A 27,322-nucleotide genomic window follows, 5' to 3' on the forward strand; every position below is an offset into this window, starting at 1 on the left:
GCTCCCCCACAACACTTCAGTTTTACCCTCAGACACATGCCCCCCTCACCCCTTGAGACCCTCTATGGTCTCTCCAGCACCTGGCCAGGATTGCCCTGGTCCTCACTAGCAAGGTGCCCCATGTTCCCACCTTTAAACACACTCCTGACTCTGGGCCTCCTCTCCACTTGCTGAGCCATCCAATTTTACCCTTATTAGTGCTCACACATTCACTCACACACTTGCACTCCAGAACTGCACCATGGGCACATGGGCCCTCTGACGTGTCTGACCCCCATACACAAATGTATGCACATATCCCAGAGAAAAGCTAGAAAAACATTTACTATCACCAGAGTCTTATTCCTCCCCAATTCACCTCAATCCACCCCTTTTCCCTGATTTTTATTAACTTCCTAAACAGAACTTTCCACACATCTCCTTCACTTCCTTTAAAAGCTCTTGGTTGAACCTGCTGGGATTGCTCTTCTTTTGCCTGAATTGTACTTTCTTTGATCCTGCACTTTGCTGCCCCAAGCCATGAGCAGATCAGGTCCCATAACCACCCACATCCAGTATTTTTACACTGCGTCACTGTACTGGGACACTGGAATGGGCTGCCCAGGAAGACAGGGGTCACCATCCCTGGTGTTGTTTTAAAACAGAACTTAATATTACTTAGTGCCATATTTTAGTTGATAACATGATGTCAGGTCTATAGGTTGGGCTGGATGTTCTCCAAGTTTGTCTTTTCCAACCTAATTAATTCTTTGATTCTTCCCACCACTCCCTGAATGAATACCGCCAGAGAGATTCCTGTGCCTGCAGGGTAGAGCATGAGGACAGCCATGGGGCATCTGGGCAGGGCATCTTCTGGACCTGCTGATCCTCAGCCCTGAATCAAAAAAATAGGGGGCTCTGCAGACCACCATAACTTAACTTGTTGATGTGCTAAAAGAACCAGACGGGTTTATACCCTGAAACCTGGAGCAGTGAATGGCACGGGCAACAGGCTCTGCCCTCATGCAAGGCCCCAGGGAGCAGCACGGCAGCCCCGCATTCCACAGGGGCCCAAAAAAACTGCACGAACCGGAGCTGGCTGCCCTCAGCGTGGTCTCGGCCAGCACGGAGTGTGGGAGCACCAGGGAGCCGAGAGGGGCGCGGAGAGAGCCCGGGCATTTTCCTAACTCCAGAGCCGCGCCCGGCAGCCTATCTCCGGTGGGCTGCTGGAGGAACGGGCCCGCCGTCGGACTAGCTGCTCCCAGAGCGGGCCAGCTGGCTGCTGCGGGAACCCAGACAGGGCTGCTGCGGGAACCCAGACAGGGCTGCTGCGGGAACCCAGACAGGGCTGCTGCGGGAACCCAGACAGGGCTGCTGCGGGAACCCAGACAGGGCTGCTGCGGGAGCGGGCCGACTCCCAGCTGGGTGGGTGCTGCGGGAACGCCAGGGCTGCTGCGGGAGCGGGCCGACTGGCTAGCGGGCTTGCTGGCTGCTAGGGGAGCGGACGGCATGGCCGCACACTGGGGGAGTGGGGCAGCCGGCTCGCTGGCTGGAGGACCAGTGCATGGCTGCTGAAGGAGCAGGCGGCACCGCCCCGCGCTCCCGTTTCCCGGGCGCGCCCCCGCGCCCAGCGCGCAGCCGCACTGCTCCAAAACAGTTTCTTGCTCACGTCGGAGAAGCCGCTTCCGTTTCCAACGCCGCATTCCGGCCACACCTGCCGGTACCCGAGCCCCGCTCGCTCCGCCGCCCGCCCGAGGAGGACGCCGCGCTCAGCCACCCCAGCAAGCCATGTCTGAGGAGGGTAAGGCTCCCGGCCCGGCGGCTCGCCCCGCCGAGGGGGTTGGGAAGGACGCGGCGCCGCCGCGGCGCGGGGAACGCTCCCTCATCGTTTGCAACAGCCCCAACGCCCGCTGCCGAGCCGGCCGCGCCACGCCCACCGCGCCCGTGGCTATTCGCCCGTTCCCGCGCGGCCGGCGCTGCCATTGGCTGCCGCTCCTGCCCGTCGCCGTCGCGTCAGCTCCGGCGCGGCTCATGGCGGGCGAGGCTGCGCCTGTTCTCCTCCCAGGGCGTGCGGGCCCGGCGCGGCCCGGGGCTCTCCCCGGGAATGCGTGCTCCGGGGACAGGACTCGCGGGGAAGCTCTGCTCAGAATAGTGTGGCACAGCCACAGCTTGGTTGCCTTAGTTGCAGTGTTGATGGTGGGGGAAGCTTTTGCTGCCTGTAGTCCTCAAATGGCAGCTGAGCCTAGTGTCAAAAGCTTGGGGAGATTTTTCCGTGGAACAGCGAGGTCTCGGCTTTGACAGGTCCCCCCAGCGCTGTAGTTACTCGGATACAAAATCTGAGTAAGAGAGAGATGAATGTTGTTCCTAAAGGGAGAGGCCTGACCTAATGAGTTGTCTAACAGAAGGCACAATGCGTAGTGCAACTTACGAGTTTAGACTTCAGACACCTTGATTTTGGACCTAAACAACTCTATTTCTGCCAGTTACGTGCTTCACCTTGCCCTTCAGAGAAGTGATGTTTATACAGACTCAGTTTATGCCTATTTAGGTTGCTGCTGTCACAGACTTATCCTCTAAAGAAGTTTCAGTTGTGTCTTGCTCAGATGCCAGATTTTCTTGTATGATTTCATTGTTCAAGGGACTTTTCTCATTAGGAAACAGCCAGTTGGCTGTGCAGTTCTGCAAGTGTCAACATGAGCAAAAGGAGTAGGACTGAGACGGCAGGAGGGTGGGAGCAGAGCAATTGTGATTATTGTGATGTAATCTTTATTAAGTAAACGTGCACAGTGATGTGTTTGGTGGTGCTTCTCCTTTGTCCTCAGTTCTTCAGTTTCCTGATTGGCTTTCTTTGTAACTCAGTAATCCTAGCAAATACTAAGCCTATGCTAGTCCCTGGCAATAGAAAAGATATGACTTTAATAATACTGTTCAATCAAAAGGTGCAGTATGAGGTTCAGTCTTAATAAACACAAAATGTCTTTATGTGAGAGTGTTTTTATCTTGATTTTCATTATCATCTCAGTCATCTAAGTATGACAGGTAAAGGTACAGGAAATCTGGCTTTATTATTTAGCTTCTCTCCATAGTAATTGGTTTGTATGAGCTGAATATTAGTTTCTGTTGTCTTCTTAGTTTGTTGTAAATTCTGACAGCAGCACTCTAAATTAATTGTTTCAGTGTTCAGAGGCTGCTGTTAAGTCTTTTATCTCTGATAGAGTATTCTGGTGTCTCTGGTCCCTGACAATGTATCTAGAGGAAGGACAAAATAATCAGAAGTATGCTAAATTCAAGGATGTAACTTAAGATGAGTGCTACCATTTTTTTCTGAGTGCAGTATTTAAAAAATCTTTGTAAAATCTGGTTTGACTTACACAGAGTTTCCATGGCTGGCTGTTTCACGTGGGTGAGTTGAGATAATGTTTGCAGAAATAGAGAGGTGTCTAACTGAACTCTTAGAAAATTAAGGAAACCCACCAGATCCCTATATTTCTATGAAAAGGTTTTAGTGATTTTGCACGCTCTCCAGGAACTCTGTAGTAGAGGTTGAGATAGGATTTAGTACTAATTGGTACTTTCAGCTATCTCTTTCATCAACCCCCCTTTACCATTCAATGCTTGATGATCACTTACATTTGTGTTTCTGCAACTAGTGAGAGCATTCCTCAGGTAATTCAGTACAAGTCCCTTGATTCAGTACAAGTCCTTCCTTATTCCACTGGCTTATGTGATGTGTTTTATTAGTAACATACTTGGGGAAAGAAAGAAATAGTCTGTCATCTTGTCTTCAGACTTCAGCTGATGCATCAGATCTGGTTCTATTTCTGTGCTTCTAGCTCTCATTATCATAAATCTGCTTAAAACTCTCAATTAGGTGTGCAGTGAAATTGAGTTTATAGGCAGATGATTTCTTAGAGTTGTGATGGATGAGACTAACCCTGGAAGGCACTGGTGTCCCTGGGCTCTCCCTTGTGTATGTTCACTTTTTTGTGTATGTTAGCACAAGTGTTGTGCCATAAATAGCACGGGATCTAATCATGATCCAAGTTAAGGCTGGCTGTCTCTCCTTTTGTGGCTTAGTTTCAACCCAGCTAAGTTCTTTATTTATTTGGGTGGGATTGTTTTGCTTGATTTGTTTTGCTGTGCAATTCATAGTTGCTGGAGAGGCTTTTTGAGCTTTATTGTTTTTCCTTTTGATTCTGCCTTTGAAAGAATTCAAGTTTGTTGTTTGGTTGGTTGGTTTTAGTGTTTCTTGGCGTTGAGTACCAACACATTTTCAAGTCCCAAATAATTTAAAATATATCTTTCTGTTGGTTACTGGAAATAAATTCTTTGTGATGCTTGGCTTCACAGAGCTGCATAAAAAGCTGTAATTTAATGTAGTATAGGGTTAGGCACAGAGTTGAACAATTTTGGGTGCAAATAATTCAAGTGTAAGTGCCTTTGACATGCTTCAACTTGATGATTCTGTGTAGAAGGGAAGATGATCTCTTGATGAAAGAATACTAAATGATGAACTTAAACATCTTAATAGAAGTTAAAAAGATCATCTCCAATCTTGGTTTTTAATATGGCCATTTCACTGGACTGCTCTGTCTATAAATGTCTTTCTGTACAATACACATTTTTTATGAACTTTGATCTTTCAGCCTATCCTACAACTCCACTAAAAAGATATAGCCTATATCATAACTCAGAGTATGCATTGAGTCTGAAAAGGAATTTGTTTGGTTATGTTTTCTAATTTTAGATGACTCTTACTTCAGTTTTCAAACAGAAATTCAGAGGTTTCCTAAACTGATAACTTGATCCAATGATTGGATAAATCCGCCAATTTAGTATTACTAATGTGCAATCCACTTCACAGTAAAAGCCATGTCTGAAATATGTAAACCTGAAATATTTCCTTAACCACACTTTTAAAATTTATAATTTCCTTTCAAGACATACTGGAAACATCTAAATATCTATGTCATGAAATTTTCTGTCAGTGGAGTGAGTTAATGTATATATATTACTAACTTGGCACAAGAAATGCAGTTGCATCTTCATCCAAGTCAGAAGTAAAAAACACTTGATGGCTGGTGGGGTTTTTTTGGGGGCTTTTTTTTTTTTTTTTCTCCAGGAGTACAAATTTATCCATAGAATTTGGCAGTTTGTGGTTCCTACCTGAGAGTCAGAATTGTATTTCATACTGTTTGGTGCTATGTATGTTTGGTAATACTCTCTATTCCTGGGCACCTTAAGGAAGCATCAGAAATATTTAGAATTGCTTAGAGGACTATGTTGCAGTGTCTTTCAGATTGTGGCTAAATAGCTAGATTTTTTTCTTGTCATAAGTTTTTGAAGGTATGAATAATATTCTATACTCTAATATTCTATAAGTAAACTTTGTTTAATTCCCAACAGTCTTATAAACAAAATAATTTTTATCACCTGTCTATTCCTCTTGCTGATGAATGTAGTCAAATCTATAGTAGAGACATTTAAGTTTGTCCACTGACTTCAGAGGCCAGGCAACTAGAATGCATTGGGGAAAGGAGGAAATGGTTGGTATAAAACAGGTGAGTCTGCATTCTTGGGGCTGCTATTCTTGTTGTTGCAGTGTGACCAGTCGTACTAATAGGCCTTCCTGGAAATGGGTGGTGTATTCTGATCTTCAAGTTTCTTGACTGCTCATGTAAAAATGCTGTTCTGAAGACAGAATAATTCCCTTTCTATGTGTGAAAGCTGCCACGTTCAGCAATGAGTGATGGAAATTTAACAGCCAGGGGATGAGGAGGATCCTGGCCATCACTGAAAGGTTAAAATTACAGATTGCTGCTTGTTGCTGCATTGCTTCCATGTCATTGTAGAAATCTGTTGTAATTTTGGTTTTGGTTTTGTTTATTTTTTTTCTTATTGAGGTGGTTTTGCTATCTGTAGTTTTCTTTTTGGCTTACGTTTGCTCTCCAGCTGTGAGTTGCTGTAGCTGCAGGCTTTGGAAACACTTTCTGCTCAGAGTCCACTGCACTGTTGAAGTTCTGATTTTGAAACTTATTTAAGGGAGGGTGGTAGAGGGTTTGGAAGACTTAAGTCTTGCTTTAAGTATCAGCCACTTCTGATCATACTGGCCTTCCTCTAGTACAGATGGAGCTGCTTTGACCTTGCCATGTCTTTGCTGGTTGCACAGATTTTTCCCTCTTCTATACTCATCACTCTTTCAGTGTAGATTTGAGTGATGTAGTTGCTGATCAGGTAGGGTTGTTTTGCTAGTGTTATTTGAGTGAGGCATGAGATCTGTGGCAAAGATTATGAATATACAGGTAAATTCTGGGCTTTTTAGGGTTGCATAAATAACATACAGTTTGCATTGCTTTGTCTAGTTAGGGATAGAAAGAGGATTGTAGGACAGCAGAGACCCAGCTGTAAGTAGGGCATTTGTCAGACCATGCACTAATCTGGCATCCTGGCTGGGGAAATTGGCAGAGAGGATTGTCATCCCTCCTGCTTAGATGCAGATGCACTTTTACTGACTCTTTGTTAATTCTTTCCCAAAGTAGGTAGAATACTAAATGATTGTCAACAAAAAAATTTGTGCCTGTGAGGTAGTTAAATAATTCATCACATGCTAATAAGTCATGTTAGCCTGCAATGAACTTCAGTCAGTGAATATCACTGAAGTGTTTTGCTAAAAGCTGTACCTAAATTAAGTTCATGAGTAAGCCTGTTGTTTACTTCCATACAGCTGATGCAAACCGGCCAAGAACTGTTCTCCCATTGGCAGCCTAAACAGCATATCCTAGAATGTGTCCTCAGCTAAACTCCTTTGTACAGGTCAGCTCTGCCCCAGGTAGCTTTCTGGCTTTGTTTACACTTGTAAACAAAGCTCTTGACTGTGTAGCAGTTGATGGGTGTTTCTGAACAGACCATCAGCTTCTTAATCTGATTGGCAGACAAATCCAAACCCTGCTGCATTATGTCTTTTGAATTAGATGTGACTATTGGCCAGAGGGGAAACTGAATGACCTGTGGAATTCAACTTTATTCTTACCTTTTGGTCTTTTTAAGAAATTGGGAGAGAGCAGGATTTGGAATGAATTGATTATGTAAGAGTAGAGACCCAGATTGCTGTTCCACTGATACAGTTCTGATTCATCCCTGGAGCTCAGTCCATCCTGTGCACTGAACAGGGCAGAGACAATGTGGAAAATACAGCCTGTGTCATGCACGTGTGCTGGCTGAATTTCAGTTTTATTTCCTAACTTGATAAGGTTCCTTCCATTAATTTGTTTCAGCAAAAAGAAATTCTACTCCCTCCCTGACAAAAACACTGGATTTAACAGTAATAACTATAATACAGTTATTCTGAAACAATTTTTCTCTTTGTCTCTGAGGTAGGGTGTTTAATTGGAAAAAATCTGCTACTGGAGATTTGCCATTCAGTGTTTCTAAACAGTATTGCATTGGGAGCCAATGTTTGGATTGATCTGAATACCAAGTATTCAGTTAGGATTTGTAGACTGATTTGTTCAAGTGTATTAAGCAAGTCTTATTTATGACAGTAAAATTTCAAGATCAGATTGATACATTTTTTTCATGTGTTTGAATATATAAACAGTGGAGTTTGTAGAAGTGCTTGTTACTGGCTTATAACTGTTCCTGTTGAAGCTGGACACTTTAGGAAGAACTGGGTACTGAACAGTTTCAGAAATCCCACCAACTAAACAATAGTAAGCTGCTTCCATTCTAGTGTGTGTTATATGTGTGTGTGTAAAAGGGACTTTGTATTTAGATGGTGAAGTGAAGCCAAATCTATAATATCCTGTGGTACAATTGAGATGATGCTAGGTGTCCTGTGTCAGGGCTTGGCACCTGATATGCAGAATGGCCTGCAGTCTTACCTGTTTCTCTTCCTGCTATTAGATTATTTGTGTGTGAAGACTGAGGAGGAGGATGAAGCACTGATTGTGGACCATGGAGACAGCAGGCTGTCCACACAAAGCTGCATGCCTGTACAGCAGAACTCTGAAGCAAACAGTGCTGTTCACCACATGAGTCAACTTGCCTATGGTAATTACTGTTCATTTTTATTGTGATCTGATAGTTAATGGCTAGTTTTAATGCCATATGTCCTGGGCTTTTGGATTCAGTGCTTTCTATATTACCCCCGTCTTTAAAACACGTTTTATTAGAAAGCTACTTTATAGAAATTGCTTGGCAGTGCCTTTAATGAGAAGTGCCTTTTAGTTATTACTTTCAAGGTCCTTATAAATGGTGAGCCTGCTAAAATATTACATTGTAAGAAGACAACTTTTTACTTACTTGTAAGGGTAAGTATACCTAGGAATAAATTAGGAAGCAATTTGGAAAATAAATGTCATGAAAGAACCTAGCTTAAGAAATTAGGTTTTTAGATAGTCTATCCAGTGTAACTTAGTACTGGAGATGATGATGTGTAATGATAGCAAGATGGTTGTTTAGGATGATAAATTATTAGCAGTAAGTAGCCATTGTGATTGTCTTTAATTCACTGTATTTATTTCAACATGCAAGATCAAAGTCTCTCAAGAAATCTTACCCAGTGCTTTATTGGCCCAGACAAAAATTCTTCACAGCTGTTATGAGCCTTTATTGAGTTCTGTAGCAGTATTACCAAGTTAGTGAGAAAAATTACTGTAACTACTTTGGGGGATATTTTTTTTAATTCAGCCAGTTAACTCTATAGAGAATCCCATCAGTATTTCTCTTCACAGACACGAGTTACATGTGTTTCCTAGTGTTGTTGGGTGCTTCTGAGAACCTTTAGACTTTTTGCTCTTCTAATTGACAGTAGAGTATTCTGTAGTTGTATGTTTACATCTAAAAACAAATTTGGGAGTGGAGGATGGTTTGGATGGTTTGGATGGTTTACTTGGGGTTTTGTCTCTGTTATTGAAAATAAACAAACAACCCCACCAAAATTAAAACTTCTGCCCAAGAAGCTGTCATAGACAGTTGCTAACCTTGGTTTTAGGACATGAGTAATTATTTTGTTATTATTAAATTAATCTTGATGAGAGCAGTTGTTTCTTAAAAGGTAAAATATGGTTTTATTGTCTTTGGGTGTATTAGCATTAGATATTGTCTAGTTAAAATCAAGTATAGTGAGATAGATGAGTGGAACACACCACTGGTTTATCTCAAATGTGAGTATTGAAGTTTGAACTGAAATTCTGTCTGATTGGTTTTATTCAACCACTATCTTAGACTAGTGTCTTGTAGAGCAGTGCCTTTCCTTCAGATCTCATTCTGTCTGTCCAAATGAGTTTCTTCTACTTTTGTCTTGTATCTTCTTGTCTACAATAAGAAGCTGTCAGAGGAAGCTCAACATCATGCAGAGAGAGATCTAGGTCTTCATTTCTCCCTGCCTGCTGCAGAGCACCTTTTATTTTAATTTTTTCTTAGCCATTTATGCTCACAAAGTCAGTATTACTTTTACTGACACTTTTTAAAATACCATTATTTTTGAATAAAACAATACTAAATTGAATTTATAATTTCTGATCTAAATTTATTCAAGAAATAACTGTTTGGTATTATGCTGGTAAACAAATTTCAAATATTTTTTAAAAATTTTTAAAAAAAGGGTGACTGTACCTATTTTTACTGCAGTAGAACGTTTAATGCAGTGGGAAACTTTTTGATGAGCTTTGCTCTCTCTTTAACAGGAAGTGAAGGCTTGCCAGTGCTTGCTGATCAAACAGCCTCACAAATGGGCCATTCTGCAATGATGCAGAGAGGAAATGGTCACAGCCCTGAGAAAATGGATTTTGTGTTTTTGCATAATAAAAGAAAGCGACTTTCTCCTGCTGTAGTGGAGCACAATGTGGTATGTTTCACCAAACAATAGCCCTTCCTTTTGAGACCAGTTTCAGTTGGAATATATTTTTTCTTTCACTGCTGTGTGGTGATTTGATGACATCCTACTGAAGATGGGTAGGATATCTATGCATGGATGCTTCTAGCAAGTCTTCAGCCTCCTACTCTGCAGTTGTCCATACATCCAGAGTTGCCCCATCCCAGATGCAGAATCCAGCACTGTCCTTGTTAAACTTCATATAGTTGGTGATTGCCCAGCCTCTGATTTGTTCAGATCTCTCTGTGGGGCTCTACACCTATAGGGGAGTCAACGGCTCCTCCCAGCTTAGTGTCGTCAGAAAATTTTGTGTCCACATCATTTATGTCCACATAATTTATGAGTGTGTCCACACTCATAAATGTGTCCTATGTCCACATCATTTTTGAAGATGTTGAGGAGCACAGGGCCCAGGATGGAGCCCTGCAGAGCCCCACTAGTGACAGGTGCCCAGTCTGATGTCACCCCATTCCCTGTAACGCTTTGTGCCTGGCTCTTGAGCCAATTGCTCACTCAAGCTGTGATGTGTTTAAACAACTCTGTGCTGGACATTTTGTCCAGAGGATCCTGTGAGAGGCAGTATCAAAAGCTTTATTGAAATCCAAACTGATTGCATCAACTGACTTTCCTTGACCAGCTGGGTGGGTCATCTTGTCATAAAAGGAATTTAACTTTGACAAGGAGGACTTCACCCTTCTGAAGCCGTGCTGGCTCTGACTGATGACTCGGTTGTCCTTCAGGTGTTTTTCAGTAACTCCCAGAATAATCTCCAAAATTTTACCAGTCATTGAATTCTGCCTGTTGTAAACAAAGCAGAAGTATCACCTACCCCCCTCCCTTCCTTTTCTAGAACAAAACCTGAGTAGTTAAAAAAAAAAAAAAAAGAAAGCACGACCAGCAGACGCTGTAAATCTGTGGCTAGTGGTGGATGGGATTGGCGTCCATCCAGTAAAAGGAAAATGCCAGGATTGTCCAGGTGGTGGCACCATTCTTGCTGCTTTCTTTCTGCTTAAAAGCAGTTTGCAAACCGTGAGGAAATTGCCTCTTCTAGAAATTTTTTACAGCTTCTGCTTTCAGTTATACCCACTGAAGTTTCATAATTTGGACTCAGAGGGTATAACTGAAAGCAGAAGCTGTAAAAAGAGGTCTTTTCCAATCTAAGTGATTCCATGATTCTGTAATTGCATAAGTTTGGCTCTATAGTACATTTAGTTAGATGAGAAAGTTCTGCCTTAGAGTAAACAAAAATGGACATTATTTTTCATTTATATACATGTATATACACGTATATATATACACACGTGTATATATAGATGTATATATATACATATATACACAGGTATATATATAGATATATATATATGTGTATGTGTATATATATATATATACACACACACATATATGTCCTCTTCTTGTACCATGGTAAAATTACTTGAAGAAAGCAGAGGTCTGAGAGTCTGCTATGGCAGATCCAGGGTCAAGCCGGTAAGGATGCTTTGACTGTGAAAGTAGAGTATGTAGGGAGTCAGGTAGGGCACCTGAGCCACCCACTGCAAAGGGGCTTCAGTGCCAGCAGTTACAGTCCCTGGGTGACCACCAGAGTGTCTCCTGCATGGTCAGACAGGAAAGTTTCCTTAACACACCAGTACATAAATGACTCTGGTAGGTCTTGTTTTCTTGGGCCCTCATATAGCCAAAGGAGGGAATTATAGCTGCAACCAAAAGTGTCCAAGTTGGATTCCTGGGAGAATTCTTTAACTTTTCAAAATATTAAATGTTAATTATGTTATTTCCCAGATGAGAACCAGGGAAGAAGAATATGAAGATAGTGACAGTGTCATTTATGAGTATGAACCAGACTATGAATGTGTAAGTGAATTTTCTTTTGTTTGACTGACTTTGAAAAGCTGCTTTGGGGGATGCATGTTTTGGGGTAGGCTGAAGTACCATGGGAGATTTGAAGTTGGGATTTACTTGCTTAATATGATATCTTAAGTCCATGTATATATCAGTACCTAACACTGTTTTTTTTCTCTTTTTTTTTCTTTTTTATATTTAATTATTATTTTAATGAAAAAGGAAAGCATTTTATCTGAAGCTTCTTATACTGGATATCAACAGAATCCTCTTATGGAGGTCCTCAGTTATTGCCAGGTATTTATTTTTCCCTTTATATCTGAAATGGTGTTCCAACAATTTTAGCTAAACTTTGAGAAGAGTTGTTTTATAAACTTGACAACCAGTGATGTGATCCTTTCCAGTTATATGCTTGTTAATTGCCCACATCACTACAATATTTTCAAAGTAAAACTAAGCTCTTTCATATTCTCTGAACTTTTCATAAGAATAATTTTCAAATATTAAGCTTTAATACAAAATGTCAAGTTTAGTTATTGGGAGGAATTTCACAGACATGGGAAAGATATGGCTGTGATACACACCCAGCTATTGAATGTACATGTTGCTTGCCAAAAATCCTCCTAGTGTTGGTTTTGTAAGTTCTTTCCTTTTGATTTCTGAGGCAGTAACTGGCAAAATTGAAAATAACTGCACTAAAAATTAAAAGCATCCCATCTTTATTCAGGTGAGCACTTGTGTGACTGGAGTCATTCAGGCCATGCTTAATGGAAGTAAATTTGTAAGTGATTTGTAGCCAAGTGTTAATGTCTTGTAAGTCTCCTTACGATTCAGCAGTGCTGTGGAAGGAAGTTGGCTAAGTTTTGAGGAGGGAGTTCAGCTTTTAATTGAACTTTCTCGGTTTCTTCAGGTTTAGGTTGAGTTCTTGTGAAACAGTGCTATTTTCAGTTTTATATTTGTTGACAGGCCATGTATGATGCCATTCAGAAGCTGGATAAAAAATTTGACCTGCTTCATCGTAAGGTCTCAGAAATGCAGCATACTCGCATAAAGCCATTCTTGCTCAAACCTGTGAGTATTAAAGACCTAAGATGTTTATTTTTGCTTTAATTCTCTCATTTCCTCTGATGCTTATTTTAAAAATCCCAATCATTTCACTAAGGTTGAAATAAGGAGCAAAATAGTAGACTTGGAATCGATTTCAACTCAATTACTTGAGATTTCTGATTATATGCCAGCTTCAGTTTCCTGTGTTACTGACTGGTGACCACAAATTGGCAGTGACTCCCATCAAATTCAGGATGCTGTGATAGATGCTGTAAAATTCTATTTGTATTGGCATGAACAGAAGTGAATTGTGTAGGTGCATCTTAAACTTCAGTATATTGCTGTTGCACCTTTGCAACATGTGGTGTGTTGTCTCACTGGTTTCTGCAGTTAGAAGAGAGTTTAAGCATCAGTCAGGTTGGTTCAATTGGCTTATTGAACTTTAGATGTGAACAGTATGTTGTCATATCCATTACAGTATAGAATTTATTTTTAATGGAGACTCCCCTTTAAAGATTTTTAATAATGTTTGATATTGAGTACACAGTATTCATTTTGTTCCTAAATGGTCAATCTAGTGTTAACTAAGGAGACACAATTTTAGTACTTGTAACAATGATCTTTAAAAGGAAAGCATAACAGATAGTTTTTGAAAAAGGTTATAAAATCCATAATAACTTTTTTTGTCATCCACACTACAAAGCATTTAATGTGACAGAGATGATTGTGCTGTCAGTAGATGTCAAGACAGCAGTAAGGCCATTTGCTTTAAGGGTGGGTGGAGCTGGATTTCTCACACCTGCCAGCTATCAGTAGGAAACTAGGTTTTATTTAGTATGTATTTTTATTGTCAACTCCAAGCTTGTGCTGGCTACTCATCCAAAACCATGAGGTTCAGGGAACAAACTGATCTTGTCAAATGCAAATGAAATATAATGAGATTTCTTTAAAGAAACACACAAAACCACCAAAATTAAACAAAATAAGAAAAACAAATCCACATGTATCATCTTCATTTGGTGGCTCCTGCTCAGTGACTTGTGTATTGAACTAGAATGCATGCTGTATGCTTTCTAATAAAAATACTTGAAGTGATGGAAAACATAGCCCATCTCTCAGTTTGTCCATCTCAGTCTCTTTGGAATCTTCATTGTAGATGAGATCTGAATATTTAATATTTTCAGCTAACAAGTAAAGAAAGAAGAGAAGGTGTTTGGGTTTTTTTCTTGTTTGAAAGGAGCTAGCAGGGCAGTGGACACATTCCTTGAAAATTCATCAGTCAATGACTGAAAAATTTTAAATTTTATTTTGCCTATTTACTTTTTAATAGAGGTCTAGAAAGTGGTTCCCCCCTCCCCCCAGGTGAAAAAAAAAAAATTGAGAAACATTGAGGCTGACCAGATAAACTGTTAGTGTTGCAGATACAAATGAGAATAGAAGATAGTAGCGAGAAGGCTAAAACATTGTAGCTCTGAGTTGATGACAGAGACTACTTCAAGGAAGAGTATGCTGCTAATAGCATCATAACAAAAATCTAGTTTTCCTGATTTGCTAAAAAACCCCCCCAAAATTATCAGCTATGTCTAATTTAACCTTTTAATTGTTTTCTGAATCACGTTTGCAGAAACCAGTTGGATTTACATACAGAAGTTCCAGTCATTTGCCTTCAGGAAAAATCAGAGTACCCAAACACATGGAAAGAGATTTAAGCCTTCATCGTTCTTCATCAGGCCAGGGAAGGCATAGCCCAGTTGTAAGGGTTGCTTTACCAAATGGCCATGTCCAAGTCAATTCCAAGGTAAAACATGCCCCGCAGAATTTTCAGCTCGAATCTCAGCAGCCTGTTGGAAGGCAGAGCCCACCACTCCCCACTATAGTTTCTACACATTCATTACATTCATCATACACAGCAACTAGTGGGATGCCTGACCTTTCACCACAATCAAATCTTGCTCCCAGTATTGTGGAAAGTACTGTCAACATTGCATCTTCACCCGTGGCATCACCATCGATGCCAGCACCATCTGAGCCCAGTCAGGAAAATAATGCTGTGGAGTTGAGCTACAGAAATGCATCTGAGGATGTGAATGTTAGTGAAGAACTGCCATCTTCTTCAGTCCTCATCAATCCTAGCTTTGGTGAGTGCCTTTGTGATAAGTATGCAGAAACAAAGGCTAAGAAAATGTCTGGTTTACAGTAGGTGCTTTGGGTTCTTTTAACTCTGGGCTCTCTTTTTCTCTCTTAATGTAACCTTTTTTCATTCTGTGTATAATGAGCATGCTGCCCATGTGTTGGAGGAGGCAAATAAATTGCCACTAAAGCTTGCCTGATATGTGTGAATGAAATACCTGTTTTCTTCTTGTGTGGGATTTTATCCTTTCTATCCTTCCTTATTCTATCCTTTCTATACACCTTTTTTTACTCAAATCCTCCAGTGTTTGGTTTCTTTCAAAATACTTAATTCCAAAGAAAAACAAGAATTCTATAGATCATTGCATTATAATACACATATCCAATAGCACCATGTATTAAAAACTAATGCCTTTCTAAAGTGTAAATGCCCTGATTTATATGCAAGGCTGAGCTATGACTTCTTTGCTTTTGGTCTAAAAAATACATTTGTACAGCTGAAGAGCTGCATGAATATTAGGTGAAATATTCAGATATCTATCTAAAAATTTGTAAACAGTTTGTATTTTAGCAGTTCTGTGTATGGATGTGCCACTCTTTATAAGTCAGCGTCTTGAAAACATACCTGGTATCTGCACATATGTAAAATAGGCCACTGTGAACATTGTGGACAATTGGGTGTCTGATGTATTTTCTTGGGTGTTTTGATATCAGTTATGCTGGTGGTTAAAGTGAATCAAAAAGTTACTTCTGTTATCATTCCAATTTAAAGCTGCTTTTGTAAGAGCAAGGATAAGTAGTAATACATAGTAAAATTAACTGTAGTAGAGAACATACACTGAGAGTCAAGAGAAAGAGTTTGAAAAAATGTTCTGTTTTTAACAACTCGTTTGGGATTTTAAATTATTTTTTCTTTGAATGTTTTTGTTTTACAAAAGAATTTGTTGGTGACCCAGCAAGAAATGTGAAAGTTCTTGGAAACCATTTGGTGAAGGCGCGGCAAAAGACTAAACCCAAGTACGCAGCGCGCCACTTGGTTCGTGTCTTGTTCCCCAAGAAAACTTTACTGTGCAGCGTTATGGGAGCGAGTGCACGGGGGCGCAGGACACTGGATCCAAACAAAATTGCTGCAATAAGAGGTTTGGTACCTTTCAAAATGCACAGATTTACTTCTTTCATACTTAACAAAGTTTTGAACTTAAAAGGAGTCCTTTTCTTTGTGTTTCTGGCTAATTGCTGTCTGACAGCTGGTGAGCAGATAAATGCTGCAGTGGATGTGCTCCACTCTGCAGCGTCCTTTTGTTTTGAAAGTCCTGCTTTGTAATTCTCAATGTTCATTTTTCCTCAATTTAAATGAAACTATTCAAATTTCTTCTTGTTTTATGTACATTGTGTTCATCAGTCATGCTTGCTCTCTCTAGATTTTTAATTGCAGTTCATTTTGTGTTTGTGTGTGCCATGGATTTTGTCAGTGGTTTTTTGTTTGGTTGATTTGGGTTGGTTCATGGCCATGGTATACTTGGGACAAACATTAACTGGTGTTTTTGAAACACTCTTTATGTTGAGTGAGAAGTGGTGAAGATGGAGGGGGATTTTTTTAATAAATGTCAAGTCATTTACACAGCATGGCATGTATGTGTTAAAGGGTTAAAATTGAGTGTGAGATTATATAAGCCATGTGAAATAGTTGCAGCAACAGCTTTACCCTGCGTCTGTTCTTTTGCAGGGGATGGTGGTGGTGTTGGTTTGGGGGGTTTTCTAAAAGTTAGTATGATAAATCACATACTTCCCCTAATTCTACTAGGAAATATTAAATATAATAGAAACATTATTCACAACATCTCAAAATGTATCACAGAACATCTTGAATTCATAATGCTGGTTATTTTCAAAACATGAGTTTATTATCTTTATTTATCGACGGAAGTCTGAAGCTTGTAAATGGAGAACAGTAAACATATGAAGCATTAGTTAGCTTTCTCTCTCTTTGTAAATTAGGATACTTCTAGATACTGGGCTTTGTAGTGATGCTTCAAACATTTTCTGTATTTTATATGCAGAGTTTCTTGCAACTAACTTTCCAACCTATGATTTGAGTGAGCGTGGAAAAGACTGGAAAACCTGTATCACAAATGTCAATTCTATGATCCGCTCCTTACGCTCCGAAACCAAAGCAAAGGTGATGAGTTATTAAGTACTAAGTTTGCACTTTTTTCTCTGATTAATTATTTGACCTGCTCATGGTACAAGTGCTGTATTGGAAATTCCTTGGGTTCTGTATCTGTGTTGCTCAGCACAGGCATGCTGACTGCAGCACTGGTTCCATGTGGGGAACACTGGAATACACTGCTTTCTGCTTTGCCTCTTCCTGCTTCTATGTCCAGAGTTCAGTTAAGAAGTGTAGATACATAGGATACTATAAGGAAAGCACTGCAAATGTTGCCCAGAAGTAGTGTCAAATTTGATTGAGAGTTTAAACAAATAGCTCTTAGTGCTTGTTTTCGCAGGCTTTTTTTTAAGATATATTCAGCTATGCATTTCAGTTTTATATTGACTGAAACATTACTCCCAAAACACCTCCAACTATACTTACTTCTAATATGCTCTGTGCACATCTTTGTAGAATTATTAACTGTTTTATTGGTAGTTTTCATGATAGAAATTCAGGAGTAACTATATTGCAAAGATCTGAAATCTGATTTATACTAAATGTGAAGTAAACTGGAACACCAATTAGAAAACTGGTAGGCTTCTCTCAGTGTGTGTACTAACCTTATTAAATGTTTCAGCAGAAAACTGAGGGGAAAGAAAAAGTGTCTGATGCTCCTGATACATCTCATTGTGTAGATTTACATGATAATGAAGATAGTGGAAACAATTCGCAAAATTCTCAGAAAATGACTGGCTCCACAATTGACATGTTGCAGAATTCAGAATTGGATAAGTTTCCAGAAGCTCTCCACACATCTTCAGTCAGAAAACAACAGTCTTTGGAACCTATGGGTAAACAAAGAAATTTTTTGTGTTCTGGCATTGCTTGTTACATTTTAAATAGTCAATGAGAGGCAAACAATGGTTCTGTAGGTATGATTGCATAGTAAAGGGATTTTCTGAACTATGTGAGTCTTCTTTTTCTCTTAAGGCAGTTGTTTGGTGTACACATACTAAGTCTTTTTGGGAATGAGCAAGGGCATTATATCTGGCTAACAGAATATATGTTTGCATCTACCAGAATCCCATAATGCATATCTGCTGTGACATTGGGAAGTTCAGCTTCAGTTACTCTGTTCAGTTGTCCTGGCTTTTTTCTTTTATTTGGTTAATAAATATATAATACTTTAAAAAGTAAGCTAGCTCAAAATATCTATGGAATGGAATTGCAGTTTCAGAAGAAAAAGCACACCTTCCTGCAAAACTGACTCTTTAGGACAATAAAAATCTTAAAGCAGCCTTTATATTTTCACTTTTTTAATGTAAGTGTTCAATACACAAATGCATTGAGGAAAAAATTCGTGTACAGCATGTGATGCTTAGAGACCCTCAAGGAAAATGGGCTGAGATTAGTTGCTGTTGGAAGTAATTTATTCAATTAGGGTCACTTTAGGGTTGTTTCAGATCTGTTCCTGCGCCCAAGATTTGTTAGTCAGATCCCACAGACCTCTGTATGTACTAAAAGTTTTGCATTTTCTCTTATTAATGTTTGCAGTGAAGTGAGGTGGAAACAGTTGAAAAATATTCACTCTTTTTCTGCTTGCAGAATCTAAACACCACTGAAATAACAGAAGTTTTATTTACTTACTTACTTACTTGGAAAAGCATCATCTTTTCACCTGAGATGAAACAAGTTAGAAAGCAATAATTAATAATGCAGCTTGCATGGCTGAAGACATATCAGAAGTACTGTTTGTGGTTGTAAACCAGGTGTTCTGGCTGCTTGGCCACATGTCTGCAACATGTTTCATGTTAGCAGTAGCTGTAGTGTTACGGCTTTGCTTTGGTCTTTCCAAGCAAGTAGAGTAGTTTCCAGGTGAGCTTTTTGTGCCAGTTTTGATTTAATACAGCCACTTTGAGGCATGGTCAGTGTTGGATGAGTAACATATCTCTCCTCCCTCCATGACATCTCCTCTAGAACCTCTTGGGAGCCCATGGCGCAATGTTCAGTTGCCTTTCTCGGTCATTTACGTCGCCAAGGGGAAGACGCGGCCAGAGCTGTCAGCTCGCTTCCTGATTCGTCACATGTTCCCTGAAGAGGTGCTGGTGAAAAGCAACGTCTATGGTAGTCTTGATCGTGGCATGAGCCCACTGGATTCCAATAAAATTAATGCTCTCAGAGGTAAGTAAGAAAATCTCTGTTAAATCATAATGTAGGGAAACTGGTAAGAGTATTAACTTTATATTCTATGAACAAAGCATAGAACTTGAGAAATTATTCTGTGAAAATATTCTTACAGGCATTTCTGCAAGCAGTGAAACAAATTGAGAGGAAGTAGATAAAGTTATATTTTAGTAGCTCAAGAAATTCTCCAGATGATGAACCTGGTTTGTATGGGAAAACTCAATTGTCTCGACATTGGCTTGAAAGAGCAATGCAGTGGGAGATGGGAGCAGTGCCTGAGGATTCTGGAGGACATCAGAGATAATTTCTTGATATTGGGACTGTGTAGATGAAGCAGAGGACAGAGATGTCATGTACAGCAGGTTATGGCTTTCTTCACAAAAAGCGTTCTTCTATGATAATTGGTGGTGGCATTGCCTGTAGAGATTATGAAATCATGGGCCCTAAGGTCCTAAGTAGAGTAAGAAGGGTCTGACTACAGGCTCTGTAGCTTGGGAGAGCATACTTTGACATGTTTGGGAAAGTCACAGATGGGAGCTTGTGAGAGACAGCTGTGAATAGGAGAGAAGCTCAGGAAAGTTGACAGATCTTTAAGAGCAGCCTTCTGCAAGCACACAGGAGTCCATCTTGACACTTAGGAGATCTGAGTTGGGCTAAGCTGGGAATTCATAACTGAGCCCTGCAGAAAAAAAGCCATATTTAGAGATTGGAAACAAGGAGAGTTTATGAAGTGGAATTTAGCAGCTGTTGTGTTTTAACCCATCAGGTAGCTAAACACAGCTGCTTGCTCACCTTCTTCCTCCCTGTCCTGTTCCCCTGCCTACCCACTGGGATGGGGGAGAGAACTGGGGAAGGAGGACTGCATCTAAGGGAACAGTGTTCATGCTCAATGAAATGGAGCTGTGACTCACACCGTCTGGGGTGATGGCTGGGCATAGCTTGAGGGACAGACAGAGCATGCCAGAAACCATTTCCAGTATGGCAAGCATTAGCCTGGGAAACTTTGCTACTTAAACATCTCCACTTTATATATATATATATTTATATACACACATATATAGACATGTAGACATATTTTATTTCTTGACATTTTTTGCTTAAGAAGCATTCAAAAGATATAGTAAGTGTGTCTTAGGACTGCAGAACACCATGTGGGCCAGAGAGCAGATGAGAGACAAATTCTGTGTGTTGTGGTTGCAGCCAGACCTTGTCACTTGGCTCTGGAGCCATAGGACAGTCCCTGCCCCTGTTTCCTTTAACACAGCCTGACTGGATGGCAGCACCAGCTCCATGAATGTTACCCTGCAGAGCAGGAATAGCCCTGCATAGCCTTACAATAATCCCCAGAACTGGTCAATTTTGGTCAAAGAAAAGACATAACTTTAAAAGCTGTTTAGTGGACCATGTACAAAGGCTCTGTAGACCTTGAAGAATTCCAGTTCTCTGCTGTTCCTCTGAGGTCAAATATTCTTGAATTTACTGCTGGGGATGGAAGCAAGGAGAGCCTGTCTGCTGCTTCAGCCAGCAGCTATCCTTTGTCAGCATAGTTTAAAACAGGAGCATCCTAAGGCACACTTACTCTCCCTTTCACCTCTCCTTCTGGAGTAGAGTGAACTGCAAGAGAACAAAGTTTTTATCTCAGTTACTTTCTTCCTTCACACCAAAGTTTTTCTGGAAAAATGGGTTTCCAGATTTGTAACTTCAAGTTAAAATTTTAACTGTAAGCAATGATACTATATGAGATTTTTATTTGCTGGTATGTGTTAGAGAAAGCTGACACAGTATCTACTAGCTATACCTTTCTTTCTACTATGAAGGTAAATCTAGATGTTAATCAGAGAAGGAGAAGCAATATTGCTTTGATTTGAAATTACAGATGAGAATTGCTTTTTGGTGTTTATTTAAGACTTACCAGGTTGTTAAGAGAAAACATGTAATTCAACTCAGCAGGACAATCACTCCTCAATAACTTTAAAAACCAATTTTAATTTTGGTTTTAAATTACCAATTTTACTCATGGAAGGGAAGAAAGGTACTATAGTCCTACCTTTTTTGTCATTCCTACCAAACTCAAGTGTTTGTTTACTGATCTTACTTGCATTATGGTAAGGAATGAGCTCTCACAATTTTTCTGTCACTGTTGTTCTGTACATCTGTGTTATGCTGAACTGGTGTGACTAATTTTAGTGAATATAGTTGCCAGAGATCCTCTGAAGGAGAGCTTGGTCCTGCCTAATTCTGGTCATTCTGAAATGGAGCCCAAGATTTGTCTTTGCTAGCTGACCACATTAGAAGCTGAAGTTACTCAGCACTTCAAAAGATCAAAACAACACACATGGTCACGTTTTCTTTTCATATTTTGTTTTTGTGTTTAGACCTTTTTTTACTCATTTTCAAATAGAAAGGGGAAAGCAATATCTGCCCTGTTTTGCTTTTCGAGGCTTGTAATATGTCTAACTGTCCTGGTTTGGTAGCATGCCCTTGTTTTAGCTTAATTACATCCAGAAAGAGTACACAGCTTACCTAAATAATTGCTAACTCACTATTACATACTTGTTTATTTTTAGACTTTCTTCAAGAGAATTTTCCATCCTTTGATCTCAATGAAAGTGGATTTGATTGGAAGGCGTGCGTGGCTGCCATAAACAGCACAATCCGCAGTCTCAGACACGAGCTCAAAAAGGCCACGACTGGAACGCGCCAGAGAGCCCCGAGTGCAGAGTCCCCCAGAGGATCTCACAGCCGCAAAGCCAGCGGAAAGCATCTCTCAGATTGAAGCTCTCTAGCATCTGCCTCAAATCTTAATTTAGCAGGTTTTTATTAACTCTGTGTAGAAGCCTGTAATATCAAGCTGTCCTATTCAACTGAGTTGTCAGCAGCACTAAATAGCATCAATTTGTGAGACCAAAATCAGCAGAAGGCTTGGGAGCCCTAATTCTTTGCATAAGTAGTGTTTGTGCTCCTCAGAAATTATTTTCAGTGTTCCCTGTAGCATTTGCAATGTGGGCTCTCCTAAAAGCATCTTCTTCTCATGATTCATTGAATCTGAAAGATTAATCTGGTTAGAAAAGATGCACTGTGCATCAGTTCAGCAGAAGCAGATGGAAAAGAGGAGAGGAAAGAGTGGTCCTCCTTGGAGGGTGAATCACTGCCAGCTAAATTATCTTATTATGTATGAGGAATGAAATTTGCTTTGACAATTGGATATCTTCAGTGAAAATATCAGAAAGGAGAAAATAGTTTTAATTTCATTTAGGTAACTTGTTTTATCTGGACTTGATGATCTTCTTTTCCAACCTTGATGATTGTATGATCTCTCACATTTTTGCCTCCTATATCAGTGTTTTTCTGCAGGGTAAGAGGCAGACAGCAATGTAAGTACATCTGGTAATGTATGGGGGAATGATGCCTTAAGTTTTAGCTTTCATATTTTTGAGATTCTGTACTGCATGAGTACATAACTCTGAACTTGATATAAAGTGTCAGCAGGTTCTCTTCACAGTTTAGTTAGACAAAACAATCCTTTTCCAGCCTGGGAACCAAGGACACCATCGCAGCTTCAGGCCCAAAAGGTTTAAACAGCAGTGAATTGAGGAGAGCAGTCTGGGAGGATGAAACTTCATAACCTGAAGCTGTAATTGGACAATTAACTCCAGTATGTAAATTGACCAAAACTTATAAAAGTGTGAAAACTCCTGACCCATCATCCATCTTGGGTGTAGCCTTGGCCAGGCTCTTGTACTGCCCAAGGTGCATCCTTTGAAGGCCTTTTAATAAATACCTACTTTGTTCCTTTGATAATGTCTAGCCTCTGTTCCAGGTAGCCTCTCAAGACATCACTTATACTGCTCTGCACTGATTTAGCTCTACTAAAAGGACAAAAAAACCCACAATCCAATGGTTGGTTCTAGTTTTTCTTAATGAAATTTAAGGAAAATACTTCTTCAGGGTCCTGAACTTCACTATCCCATGGTTACTGTAGCTAAGGCTTCAAAATTTTAGCAAATCCCTTGTTGTAGGTGTATGAGGCCCAGAAAAGCACCTGTCAATAATAAATGTTCATGCCCTTGCCTTTCCTTTGTGTCTACGCAAGACTAAGATTTATTAGTGCATTAAGGTATATATTTTTAAAAAATAGCAAACTAACTAATTTTAACAAGCTAATTTTCAAAATCACTTGGAGGTTGAACTTCTAAAAATAAAGAATTAATTACCATATATATTCAATTTCACATCTCGCTCAGTTTAATTTGTAAGTTAGAATTCAACAGCAGTAACTGTACAGAAGTTAATGGGTTTTTTTGTTGGGTAGTTTCTTTGTTATTTGGAGGTTTTTTGTTTGTTTCCAACAAAGGAAGCAATCATAGAATCATAAAATATGCTGAGTAGTAAGTGACATATCAGGATCATTAAGTCCAACTCCTGACAGTGCATAGGATCATCCCCAAAAATGACACCATGTGCCTGAGAGCATTGTTCTTGAACTCTGTCAGGCTTGGTGATGTGACCACTTCCCTGGGAACCTTTGCTAGTGCCCACCTACCCACTGAGTGAAGAACTTTTTTATAGTAGAGGAAATGTATTGTACTTGAATATGTGTATAGAGGCTTTGCCCCAGAAGTCCCGGTTGCCCTTGATGGGCTGCAGCTGCCATGTCCTTAATTGGGCTGCAGCTGTAACCAATGAAGACAACTGGGATAAAAGGGGGTGGGTTAGCCAGTCAGGGAGAGCCTTGAAGGAGCCCTGACCTGAGAGAAAACAGCATGCAGAAGAAGGAGTCTGTGCTGTGAAGATCTGCAGCCATGAGAATACACTGAGGAGGTATGGGACTTTAGAAATCTGATAACAACAGTATGGGACTCTAGAAATAGAACAACACCACCTTTTCCTGATATCCCACCCAAACCTCTCCTGCTACACCTTCAGGCCATTCCCTCAGGTCCTGTCACTGCTCATAAGAGGGAAGAGATCAGTACCTGCCCCTCCTCTTCCCCTTGGGAGGATGTTGAAGACCACAATGAGGTCTTCCCTCAGTCTCCTCCAGTCTGGCAAAAACCAAGTGACCTCAGCTGCTCCTCATACAGTTTCTCCTCTAGACCCTTCACCATCCTCATGGCCCTCCCCTGGACACTCTCAAATAGCTGAATGTGTTTCTTATATTGTGGTGCCTAAAACTGTCTCCGGCACTTGAGGTGAGGCTGCCCCAGAGCAGAGGAGGACAATTCCCTCCCTCTCCCAGCTGGCAGGCTGCGCTTGATGCCCCCCAAGACCCAGCTGACCCTCCTTGCTGACAGGGCATTCCTGACTGATACTCAAGCTGCTATCAGCCAGGACGTCCAGGACCCTTTCCATAGCTGCTCTCCAGCTTCTCATTCCCCAGCTGATGATGCAGCCAGGGCTGCCCTGTTCCAGGTGCAGAGCCCAGCCCTGGCCCTTGTTGCACTCCTTGCAGTTGGTGTAACCCTTTTTGTTCCATGTTTTCCAGCATGTCACACAGTCCTTGCAGTGTCTGCACTGGCTGACTGTGTGAGCTTGCCTTGTTGCTTGTGTTGGGTCTGAGTGCAGTCTCAGAGGTCCAATTTCTTCACAGAATAAAACTTCTTGGAAGGCTGGCATAAGGAGTGGATTTTACCTCTGAGAGTTGTGGAAACTGTGGCTTCCAAAATGACACTTGTACATAGCAGAATTAGATTTAACTAAATCTGTCCTCTCCAAGACAAAGGTTTCATAGTTTATTTGTTAGTAATAGAATAAAACAGTGAATTTACTCATTCTCACTTCAACTTCTGTTCATAACAGACAGTCTTTATTGTACAGGGTATAGGACCAGATTTTTAATTGCAACTTAGGATATGCAATGGCCTTATAAATATGAAATCAGTTGGTAATTTAAATTCCTTCTGCCACCTCCTTGCAGAAGTCCTCTGTAGGATTCAAGAAAGACTGAATTTCTGATTTTCTTTTGGTAGAAATGTTGTACTGCAAATTTGGTTGTTCTGGTGTACTATTAACAAACTCTTCTGTTACTTGCTATACAAGTCCTTGTTGTAAATGCCAAGAACTTTGTTGTGTATAGATATTACTAGTTCCAAACCTCAGAAAAAGACAAAAATGCTTATATTTTTTCAGTAGTTTTATGAATTGTTTTCACTGCCCTTCACAGATTTTAATGGTGGAAGGATATATTTATTGAATGACGTGTTCTGAAATCTGTTAAGTGTGGTGCATACCTATAGCTTCCAACTTGAAAAGAAAATTGAAGTAGAATTGTTTCTGTTTCAAATGTATGAAATTTTGCTAACTTTTATAAAGTACAATTAAAGTATTTTGCTGTTAGGAATTAAGTATTTTACAAATAAAACTGCCATATAGCCCTTTGACTACATATGTGTGTTTTAAGTGTTTCTTGCATCATGAATCTACAGTTCAAGTACAGTTTCATCTAAAAAAAATCTTCTGATGTCCTTTGAAGAGCCAGGGCTTTAAGAGATTGAGGTGAGATGATTTTGAAATTTAGACTGCATTAACTGTAAAGCAAAGCAAACTATTCTGGACTTGACTTGTCAATTACAGCTGTGTGTGGGTTATTCAAAACAGCTTTCCAGGAAAGGGTAGGAATTGAGTAAAGTTTTTAAGACAGTCCTTTAAACTGATGAATTAGTAGATGAGGCCTTGTTTATGCAGTGGGATCAGTTTCTGTGTTAGTCTTTATTCAAGGTATAGAACAGGGCTGGCAGGAGGCACTGAGGATTCACTGCCAGGTGCTGCGGATCCCTGGAGGTGACCTAAGGAATGAAGAGGTGTTTGCTGCACTTGGTGTCAGGGAGCAGCCTGAGCAGCTGGGGCACAGCAGCACAGGGCTCTGCTGTGAGCTGCTCCCTGCCCAGCAGGGGCCACTGCCAGGGCCACAGGGCACAGCTGGTGAGTCAGACCCAGGCCAGCAGCACTGCGGGTGTGGGTGTCACACAGGAGCCAGCGCTGAGCAGGACTGGGGACGTGGCTCTGGTGGGACACTCTGCTTCCCCTGCCCAGTAAGGGGGTTCAGGGGATGGGGCTGGCAGGGCCAGCCTGCAGCACAGCCCTGCAGCGGTGAGGGCCTGGGCCAGGCACAGGAGTGGCCAAGAGGGACAGGGGCAGGCTGCCCAGGGCACCTGGGGGCGTCTTGGTGCACCCTGCAGGCTCTGATCAGAATTTATGCCGTTCTCACAGAGTGGATGTAAACAACCCATCTAGAGCTGTGCTCAGCTTTTATAGCCAGAACTCATTCCTTAGAGCAATATAAATGCTTGCTATTTTCTTCAAGTGTTTTTTCTGACAGTCATAGGACTTTAGAATAGGCTGCAGAAAGAGCTAAATATTTGTGCAGGTTTTTTTTTTTTGTATTTTTGTATAGATAAGGCAATGTGATAATTTTGTAGTCTCTTGCATAATTGCCATTTTCTTTGTTTGGTGTATGGTATGGTGATACCTTTGCCTTAGCAAGAACTCTAAATGTCACCTAAACTACAGGCTTATCTAAGTGTTTCAATTACAATTTCAGCATCGTTTTGGTTTTTTATTTTTGTTTTTGGTGGGGGTTTTTTTTGTATTCTCCCCCCAGCTTTCCACCTGGTGAAGTGACACTGATTGTGTGTCACACTACTCCATGGCAATTCATTTCAGCGCTGGAAGCAGGTCTGTCCCTCGGGTGGATTGAAGAGCTATAGCACCACCTACCGAGACCCAAAAGTTTTTCTGAGAAACGGAAAAAACCCCCTGACTGATAGGGGCACTAAATATTCTGACACAGTGATGCCATTCTGAGAATTTGATTGGTGCTCTCACTGGAAATTTGAAGTTTCACTTCTACCTCTGCTTTATCCATTTAAGCTAAGTCTTCCCATTTTAAAATTATCTAATTTGAGTAGGGATTGTTTTTTCAGTGAGATGTTACTTTTTTTAGTTGCTTTTAACATCATCTGTAAATCTTTAACACATGTGGCAACTGTTCATATACAGTTTTGTAAGAGTAATAAAATGTGGGAGTGATGGAACACCAGGTTCGGCATCATATTTTCTTAGTAAATTCTTTGGCATTTAATCTGGTATTGTGAGCTATC

The 27,322-nt window shown here is 40.6% G+C and overlaps 1 protein-coding gene across 1 annotated transcript; it reads left to right on the forward strand.

Annotated features, from left to right (window-relative positions):
- The first annotated feature begins 1,680 nt into the window (after nt 1–1,680).
- Nucleotides 1,681–25,608, forward strand: BEND2 (BEN domain containing 2). The gene is made up of 12 exons (XM_066545395.1): nt 1,681–1,780; nt 7,882–8,028; nt 9,666–9,826; nt 11,651–11,722; nt 11,933–12,007; nt 12,677–12,781; nt 14,382–14,895; nt 15,826–16,026; nt 16,948–17,066; nt 17,680–17,890; nt 19,017–19,220; nt 21,791–25,608. The coding sequence occupies exons 1-12, from the start codon at nt 1,768–1,770 to the stop codon at nt 21,997–21,999; spliced, it is 2,031 nt and encodes a 676-aa protein (XP_066401492.1). The 5' UTR covers nt 1,681–1,767; the 3' UTR covers nt 22,000–25,608.
- The last annotated feature ends 1,714 nt before the right edge of the window (nt 25,609–27,322 follow it).

The sequence above is a fragment of the Molothrus aeneus genome, chromosome 2 (genome assembly GCF_037042795.1).
Source record: "Molothrus aeneus isolate 106 chromosome 2, BPBGC_Maene_1.0, whole genome shotgun sequence".
Classification (NCBI taxonomy): domain Eukaryota; kingdom Metazoa; phylum Chordata; class Aves; order Passeriformes; family Icteridae; genus Molothrus; species Molothrus aeneus.

What these genes read in the sequence shown, in the direction of transcription:
- BEND2 (XM_066545395.1), top strand. An exon ending in AGCCATTCTTGCTCAAACCT is followed by an intron (nt 12,782 to 14,381) that starts GTGAGTATTAAA and finishes TCACGTTTGCAG; the next exon opens with AAACCAGTTGGATTTACATA. An exon ending in GCTCCGAAACCAAAGCAAAG is followed by an intron (nt 17,067 to 17,679) that starts GTGATGAGTTAT and finishes ATGTTTCAGCAG; the next exon opens with AAAACTGAGGGGAAAGAAAA.